The sequence below is a fragment of the Amblyomma americanum genome, chromosome 1, assembly GCF_052857255.1.
Source record: "Amblyomma americanum isolate KBUSLIRL-KWMA chromosome 1, ASM5285725v1, whole genome shotgun sequence".
NCBI lineage: Eukaryota > Metazoa > Arthropoda > Arachnida > Ixodida > Ixodidae > Amblyomma > Amblyomma americanum.
In genome coordinates, this window is record NC_135497.1 from 25,197,289 (window position 1) to 25,206,879 (window position 9,591).

General features: G+C 47.4%; 1 protein-coding gene across 1 annotated transcript in view; it reads right to left on the reverse strand.

The window, feature by feature from the left end:
- Positions 1 to 5,365, reverse strand: part of LOC144111914 (atrial natriuretic peptide receptor 1-like) — a 47,083-nt gene extending 41,718 nt beyond the window's left edge. Inside the window, exon 1 of the mRNA XM_077644959.1 lies at positions 5,065 to 5,365. Within this exon, the coding sequence (XP_077501085.1) occupies positions 5,065 to 5,331 (267 nt within the window). The 5' untranslated portion in view covers positions 5,332 to 5,365. The remainder of the gene's footprint in view (positions 1 to 5,064) is intronic.
- Positions 5,366 to 9,591: the final 4,226 nt, after the last annotated feature.

Here is a 9,591-nt window from a genome sequence, read left to right on the forward strand (position 1 = left end):
TGGAGAGCCGTGTTGCGCATGCGCGAGGAGAAGTGACGTCACACAGCGCACAGCTGGCGCGCCGTAGTCGCCGCCGCCGCGCGCGCCTCGCCAGTCTGCACATTCCAGGGGAGTGACTTTCTAGCCACGGCAGACGCACTGGCGCCGACGCGTGCCCAGCTGCGCGGCTCCGTTGCGCAGTAGCCAAGTCTGACGCTGCGCCGGAGGCGCTTCATAGCGCCTCTTATTTGGTGCGCATGCGCAGAGGCATCAGTGGGGGTATACATATAGCGGGGCGTTCGCCACTCTGGTATGGGGAACTTGCGCTAAGTTTGCGGTGCCGATTGCAGCGCCATATTACACTGCCTAGCGAGAAGAGCAAGCAGTTTTGGGTAGTAATATTAGTACTTTTCCACGTACGCCACCTTCAGGCGCTTATTGGCGTGAGCCTCCGCGCTCTGTCGAAGGCGTACGTGCCGTGCGTCAGCTATCTTGGCTACGCCGAGAGAAGCTAGGCAATGAATGCTGTCAGCCAAACGCGGGTATGGCTTCGCGCAGAATGTGTTCTCGCGTTTGCAGCGGCCCAAGCGGCTGACAAAAGCAGTTTTGAGTCACCGAATGGAACAATTGCAGTGGCACCTTGGCAGCGCAGGTTCCCCATAGCCATGGAGAAGGAGAGCGGAATTGCTGCTCAGCGGCTCAGCGTAGCTCACGCTATGTATAGGCATGGCCGAGCTAAGGCACTGCTAATTTTTTAACATTTACAGATTTTTACTTAAAAACTGCTCGTGATACGTCTTTGGGGTCTGTGGAGCTGGAGTGTAAAGCAAGGCGGACATTTTGTACCTCATACGCATCAATATTCTGCGGTCCTGTTTTACGTTTATATCAGCGAAACCTCCTCTGGTTTCATTTTCGCTTATCGAAACAAGGAACTGCGGGAAGGTTTTCATCTTGTTCGGCGCCAGCAGTGGACAAGAGAGGCAAGAAGTCTGGTCCAAATCGATCGCATTACTCATGCAGAAAATACGCCCTCGAGGTCGAATGAATACGCTGAATGGACCGGTAATTAATCCTCTGTAGGAAAACAGGAAGTCTGTGCCAGATATAGGTGCACTCACGTGCAAGCTAATCTGAAATAACGGAACTAGGACAAAAACTACCGATGGAGTTTTGCACCCACCAGTTTTGCGCCCACAACTGGGTAAATATCGGCCCAAGAGGGTAACATCGGCATATCACATTTAAAGTGTATTGACGCTGCGGTGATGACGCATTTGCAACTACGTTAGCGAAACTGGGCGACTGAAGCAAAATTTAGCTGAAAAAAAAAAGCTGTGGCGTTAGTAGAAAGCACTCAGGGAAGGATCACCGGAATGATGAAACGAGGCGCAACAAATGCATGCCTAACGCCGAATGACCTGATGCAGGCCGCGCTTGTCTGCGCTTGCATATCAGTTGATGTACACGGGGCCACCGGTAGCTTCTGGTCCCCGCTCGACCACTTGAGGTGAATTTGTACATGACTACAATAACAGCACAGGAAAACTGGCTCAGCGCACGTACTAACTTCGTGGACTCTTCGTCTGCCACATTCGGTAGATCACTAAGAGCCCCGGTAAACGTACCACCAGGAACGTAGCCAGGATTTTGTGTTCAGGGGAAGGGCCTCGCCTTGGACACGTGCCTGCGTACTTCTGGAGACCGTGACCGCTGCACGGATGTTCAGTGGACGCTGTCCTGAGGACGGAAGCCCTTCTCAGCCAGTAGAACATCACCGCCGCTCCGGCCGAAGCGGCGGCGATGAGCGTCATGACCTTTATTCTTTTGAGATAGAAGGCACACATCTGTTCGCTAGAAGAGCCAGTTTGAAAGTTTAGCTTCAAAAGCAAAGGCAATCAATCTTGGACTGAAGCGTGAAGCAGTCCTATCCAAATATTATGCTGTGTAATAGGTATACAGCTGCGGCGGAAAAAGCTTAGCACAGGCGACTCAATTGCGAGACGCGGCGCTATTGTTGCCATACGCGCCGATAGCGACAGTGCGAGGCACATTCCATTTTCCAAAGCGGGGGTGGCCGGCAGAAAAGAGCCCAACCGAAAGCATGCATTCTAAACGATCAACTTGAGCGTTGCTTATCGGTAGTATCGTGAGCCAACGTTACTGTGCACACGACTCCATTTTTTTTTGTTTTTCAGCTGGCGTTGGGAGTAGCGGTATTTTTTTTATCGCAGCTTTCCCCCAAAGCAACGATTTTATCGTAGAAACATTACCCTATGCACCTTGGTTTCGGTGACTGTTGGCTCCCTTCATAAGTTTGTCAAACCAGCCCCTCATTTCGATTCCCTTGTTTGTTAATGACTTAACGAGGGTCTCGGTTCTGGCAGTCTTGATACCCCAGGTAGCATAAGAGGGCTCTCGCACAGCCTTCCGCTCTCGCCGTTAGATGACGTTCCACGTCACACTCGCGGTATTACAGGACGTGCTACGTCCGCCGCTATGGTCGAGGGTGGCGCTGGTGAACACTCTCAAGGTTCGCTTACACGCTAAACATAAATACCCCGAAAGCGGAAGACTGGACAGCCGTCGCCGTAGCTAAACCGGTAGAGCACCGGAAGCGAAACTCGAACTTCATGGGTTCGGAATGTTGCTTTTCTACTTTCTAAGCAATTATCTTTAAATATTCTCCCATTGATCAAAACCACAAATTAATAAAATATCCCCCAATTATACTGCCCTCTCTCTCTCTCTCTCTCTCTCTCTCTCTATATATATATATATATATATATATATATATATATCAAAAGTGATTTCTGGCAGCTGATTTGGTCAATACGATATAAAATCACCAAAAATTGAAAAACATAACAGGATTTAATTCACGACGTTTCGGCTGGAGGACCAGCCTTTTTCGAGTGTATCACAGCGTTTGCGCACGCTCTATAAAAGCTGCGTGTTTCAAACGCTGTACTACACACGAAAAAGGCTGGTCCTGCAGCCGGAACGTCGGGAATTAAATCCTGTTATGTTTTTCAATTTTTGGTGATTATATATATATATATATATATATATATATATATATATATATATATATATATATATATATATATATATATATATATATATATATATATATATATATATATATATATATATATATATATATATATATATATATATATATATATATATATATATATATATATATATATATATATATATATATATATATATATATATATAAGATTCTAAAGCTATGTTGGCGATACGCTTGAAAGAACACAGACGTGGTGACGAAACACTTGTACTTTTCTTGAGGTTTCGACCGGTCCGTCTTCAGACGAAGGCCAGTCTCCGGCCGAAACGTCAAGAACAGTGGCAGTGTTTCTTCACGACGTCGGTTTTCTTTCAAGCCTGTACATTATATATATATATATATATATATATATATATATATATATATATATATATATATATATATATATATATATATATAAGTACAGCATTACGACAAACGCGCCTGTTCATTTTAAAGGTTTATTGCGCCAACAGTTTCGGGAATGGTATTCCCTTCGTCAGGGCCTAAAATAGCAGATATTTTTATTATAAATTTGTGGTTTTCATTAATACGGTAATTATTTCAAGATAATTGCTTAGAAAGAAGAGAAGCAACATGCCGAACCCATGAAGTCAGAATTTCGCTTCCGGTGTTCTACCAAATGAGCTACGGCGACGGCTGTCCAAGCTTCTGCTTTCGGGGCTATTTATGTGTAGTGTAACCTAACCTTGAGTGTGTTCACCAGCGCCACCCTCGTCCGCAGCGGCGGACGTAGTACGTCCTGTACTACCGCGAGTGCCACGTGATCGCGTAGTGAGGGTGGAAGCTGTGCACGAACCCACTTCTGCTACCAATGGCATCAATACTGCCAGAACCGAGGCCCTCGTTAGTTATTGAGCTGAGAACGGAAGGCAAAAAAGGGGCTCGTTATGATGTACATGAAGGAAGCTAACAGTCACCGAAACCAAGGAACATAGGGGGTGTTTTTTCATTATTATTTTGTCGTGCTGACCAACGGGAGATTAATGGGGTAATTATTTAAAGATTGAATTGATTAGAAAACAGAAGAAAAACAACATGCTGCCAGTGAAACGCGAAATTCTGAGGTCGTGTGTTCGGAACCCACCGACAGCATGTGGTTGTTTTTTTTATTCTGCTTTGTAATCAATTATCTTTAAATAATTACCCTATTAATCTCCCATTTATCAGCACCACGAATCAATAAACCTCCCTTATGCTTACTATGCTTCTTGGTTTCGGTGGCTGTTGGCTTCCAAAACGAGCCCCTCATTTCCTTTACACCTTGCCTGATATATATATATATATATATATATATATATATATATATATATATATATATATATATATATATATATATATATATATATATATATATATATATATATATATATATATATATATATATATATATATATATATATTGCGCGATCACCGTTAAAATGAGGGTGAAGATACACAGAATATGGCAGTGCAAAAGGAGGACAAAGAGAGAGGATGCACATGTCCTGTCCGCTACCTGTTCGAGATCCTGTGAACAAATATGAACCAATTAGGCCAGCTTGAAGTCTTGTGTAGGTACAAGCTCTACTGAGGTGCTTGCTTCACGCTTGCGCAGTGTGAAGAAAGGAGTCAAGCTCACGAGATTGTCTCTGAAGTGAGGGATGAACTGTAAACGCACCGCACCAAGCATGAATTACACGCAATTTGTAAAACCTTAGAAAAAATCTGAGACGGAAGGTCGAAGATATGATTGCGAAACTTTGAACTGAAAGTCTAAATACAAAGTTCAAAGGTGCCCCGAAGCAGTTAAAAAATGGTCGCCAAGCGAAGTACCAGCATAGCCTTCAAGACAAAGTCCCAAGATGGCGTCTCAAGACAAAATCTAGAGACACAGCATCAGGACAAGGTCTCAAGACAGCGCACTGGGACGAGGTCTCAAGGCAGGGAGGGGTGAGAGGGATTCTTCGGAAAGGGGGGGTCGAAGGGCCGGGCCTCCCGCCGTGTACCTTGGTGATGGCAATGTCAAGGGCGGGCTTCGCGATGCGGTAGTCGAAGCTGCGAGTCAGGTCCTTGCTCAGGATGAAGGTGGCCATGATCTTCGCCAGGAAGCGCCCCTCCGAGTCTACGAAGCGCGAGTCCCATCTCGTGCGGTTGCGGGCCGGCTCGGCGCCCGGCTCCAGCTCCACGTAGTCCGGCGTGGCCAGGCTGTCGTCCTCGGGCAACGCCACGGCCGCCGACAGCAGCACGGCGCCCACCAGAGCCCAGCCGCGCATCGTGCCGACTGCCGCCGTCGTCCGTGCAGCACGCGGCTGTGACACAGCGCCGCTTCCGGGCATCGCTGCGCGCACATCCCTCCTTTCCCGCCGCCGACATTTCATTCGCTCTTTTTGGCTTGTTCCCGCCGACGACGCCCTCTCCTGCTCTCCCCTCTCCCCTTCTTTTTTTTTTTCTTTCCACCGGGCTGTTTTAATGTTCCCTATCTGCGCGTGCGCTTCGAGAGCGCGCACCGGTGGACGACGCTCGGCGTTGCACTGACGCCCTCCCCTCCTTTTTGACTTTTGGGCATATCCGAGCGGAGCGCCGTTGCCCGGACGAAATTGGGGACCTGTTGCTTGCACGGACGGGAGCAGTTATTGCCCGTCGGCTATATCGCCGGCGTCTCCGAAGGCTCGCTGCGCGCCTCCGTGTGCCGGATGTTTTACCGGACCCCTGAGCACACAAGACGGCACTGAGACCGTTCCACTTGTGAAGCGTCACAACGGGGTGCAAAATATCAGTTGAGGAATAAATAAGAAAGGTCGAAACCAGAAAATACGCCAATATCTCGCATGTACGCTGTGTTCACCTTCGCGTTCTGATCAATGCAAAACTAAATGTCTTGCATTGGAGAGCTCTTTTTGTACCGCCCCCTTGGCCTTCGCGCCAAAAAACTAATGATGGCGCGGCATAGTACGGGGGACAAACAAAAACCTACTGTGTTAGCATCACGCATCAAGTTAAATGAAACTGGACGTTTGTCATTTAAACACGCCTCCTGTATTGATCGCTCTTCGGACGTCCGACAAGCAGCCCCGACGAAAGAGAAGTTTCCCCGAGATTCAAGAGAGGGCGCCACCGGTACTTATTTCTTTATTGTACAACCTTTTGTTGCTCCCACAAGGCGGCGGCTCAGTGCTTCCAAAACCGTTTTTATCCAGACATAATCAGTGCAGTGGAAAAGCTTCATCCGGCGATCTTTTTACCTGCTTTTGCTTTTGGGGATTTGCATTGTCAATCATAGAAGCCTTTAACCGAGACACGTTTTTGTCATTTCCTTATTTATTACCCCCCCCCCCCCCCCTCCTGCTCATTTACGCACTTCTGCACCCTAGTTCGCCACAGTAAGTGGGATACTTACCTTTTTCTTGTGATGAAACCGTTCTTGAAACACTTACAAAAATCGCTGTTCAGACGCATTATTCCTGTATACCGTCAATGGATGGCTCGCGAAAATAACAGTTAAGATTTAGTACACCCTTCTCCGCGCCTATCCAGAGTGCGGCGTTTCTTCTTCTCAGCCAGACAATAGATGCTGCTTCACCAGGGACGCACTCTGTCAGGTGATGAACTTAACAGGTCCTTGAGGCTAACTGGTACTTGCCTTCATGGAGGTTTGTTGTTGTGACAGTTACTCTAGGGCGTGCCAGATGACGCTTATGGGAAGAAATATTTTATGCGCAATTTATTCGCAGCTTCAGGGTAACGAGAGAACGGAAGGATAAGGATCTGGCTAAGCTGGAGGAGCCGCACTCTAGCTGAGCTAGGCCGAAGATGCAGGGTGCCAAACCCTAGACCAGAACGACAAACACAGACCAAGGATAGTTTTTTGTTTTTGTTCTTAACCTCAGTTTCCCATACTTTGCCACTTGTATCCGGCTCAATGTCAAGTGAATGGCTACGTTCTTTCGCGCACAACTGGGAGCTGCTACACTATGCACTAGGAGGAATTAGCCTCGAAGTAGTATGGATGTTCTTAAAAGTATGTGTACTTGTGCGAAGAAGACACAAACGAACGAGGAACAAAAATGGCATGTACAGTCAAGCCAGAATGAAACGCGAAGATACATATGGCGTACTTGTCTAATTTGCAGCGAGATATTCATTTAGAAAGCATTTATAAATGGGTAATTTGGTAGATCCTTTACCCTGAAATATGAATTACGCCAGCTGCATACTGTAGCTGAAAGCACACAGGTTAAAATATTCTGCTTTGTTCATAGGCGCTATTCGCACTTCATTCCGGCCTGACTGTACAGAACGCTCTGTAGAAGTCACTCTATCGCGTTTGATCGTCCGCGTTTTCTATGTGCAAGTATACGTACTTTCAATAATGAACCAAATCGTCCAGACGAAGGTACTGGCATGGATTTTTTTGCCAGCCTACTACGTCCACACTTAATGACAGCCAGTTCTGCCGGGCGAAAGGCTTGAACGTGCATGGTATTTCGTCATCTGACGACCCATTGACAACACCGCGCAAAGCATACGGATTTTTTCGCGCGTCGTTCACGGTAATACACGTAGTAAATTTTAATAATGGTTCTTCCTTTTCTTCGGAGGGGAGACCTCTCCAGTCGTGGTGATTCGGCGGTGATAAAGCGGGAGGCAGTGATCTAGATGATGAACTTGACGAAATATATTTACCAAAATATACAAAGGCAAGGAGTAAGTTACAGACGCGAAGTTACACTGACAAATGCAAACTGTAACTTATAGACAAAGCGATCGCACACAGACTTTTTCATCGACTGATTAACAGATAAAGTCTAGGCTCTGTCGAAGTACGTGCTAAGCAGGGAGCCTCTACCTAGACTGCTGCTTGTTGCTTTTGCATTCGTTTTTAAAGGTTTCGCTAATAAACAAGTTGGGGGCGGTCATTCCCTGTGACCTGCCTCAGGCTTCGAACAGCAAATAAATTCTTTATACAGCAGCTGAGAGTTATGCAGGACCTCAAACCAAGGGCTGTGCTAAAAAATGAAACAGATCAGCAGAACATTCGAAACCCTCTTTCTACAAGCGACATGACCAACTGGCAGCATTTCACTTGTTCCATCAGCAGGCCTTCACATGATCCCACTCCATTATCGTCGAACGCCTCCTCTCATATCACTTGCACGTGCCCTTTCAACCGCGCCTTCCCGTTACCCGCCATCACAGAGTTTTCACTCACACGCGACGACGCCGCCACTGTTCCCTGGAAAAGTACCTCGTACATCCGTCACAGTAAATATAAATTAACTTCCGGTGATTACACGCGTGGTAATGCACATTGTCAGCCCTTGCTGGTCTACCTCGTGCTCTTGCATTTGTCGCATTCGCTTCTAATGCTGCCGCAACGAAAGAGCGTGCGACGATTGTAGTTCTGTTTCGGGAGGATTACAACGAGTGCTTCATGGTGCGAGGAACGTGTTGGCACGGACTTGAGCACCTCGTCGTCCACCGCATTTGCAGTAAGCGTTCCGAGAGCGTGCGTCTTCTGTTTGACCCGCCACAAGTTTTTGACCCTGGCCTCCCGCATACACGCAGCGTTCAGAGCACGACGCTCCGCCTCGGCTGCATCCGTGGCCCTCCCGCAACACGACTGATATGTCACGTCGCCACTGGCGGCTTCATCATAACCGCAGCGGCTGCTACTGCGCAGGCGCGCAGGATTCCGCGCCGTCAAGTAATTGAAAGACATTTTGACGCGTTAAGGCGTTCGGCGGAGTCTTTTTTCGACCCCGCGCAACGCCTGGTGACGACGAAGTTAGCACAAGGCACCGGATATGTGCGGGGTGTGGTCAAGTGATCGCGGACGCTGAATGGTCACTACTTCTGCGACTACATGGAAGACGGGAATGTTAGCTTTAACAGCTAGAGCTGCAAAAGCGTTGCGACGGTACTACGTGAAATCTTCACATTCTTTTGCGTTTTTTTTTTACTGCGACAGCACACCACCTCCAGATCCAGAAGCCTCCAGCTACAACAAGTTCATGAGAAGAGCCCACCCACCCACCCACAGATCAGCACCCACTCTCCCCCGACCGTCCCCCAGCAGAAGGCCTCCACCCATCACCAGCCTACAGGAGCCTCCACCCGCCAGAAGCCATCACCCATCTGAAGCTCAAGCTAAAGCAGAAAGAAAAATATTACGGCGAAATCAGATTCAGAGGAGCAATGGGGAGGTGACCAATTTATGCGAAAGGCAAAATTCTTTTATCAGTTACCTATTCATCAGTTTGAATTATCGGCCATCAATTTTAATGCAACAGCATTTAGTTAGTCGTCTCACGAATAATTTCGCGCTTCTCCATCAAGAAATTGCGTGACTGGTCGAGAGGACCATGACGTCATCAACACTACGTGACCACCACTGGAACAATCATAGGGCACCACCAGATTTCAAAATCTGAGGACCCCCAAAATTAGGAAGTTGGCCCACTGCTAATGTTCCAGAAGACCCCTAAAATTTTGAAAGTACGCCCACCCCAGGAAATAGATTAAGGTAGATTAGT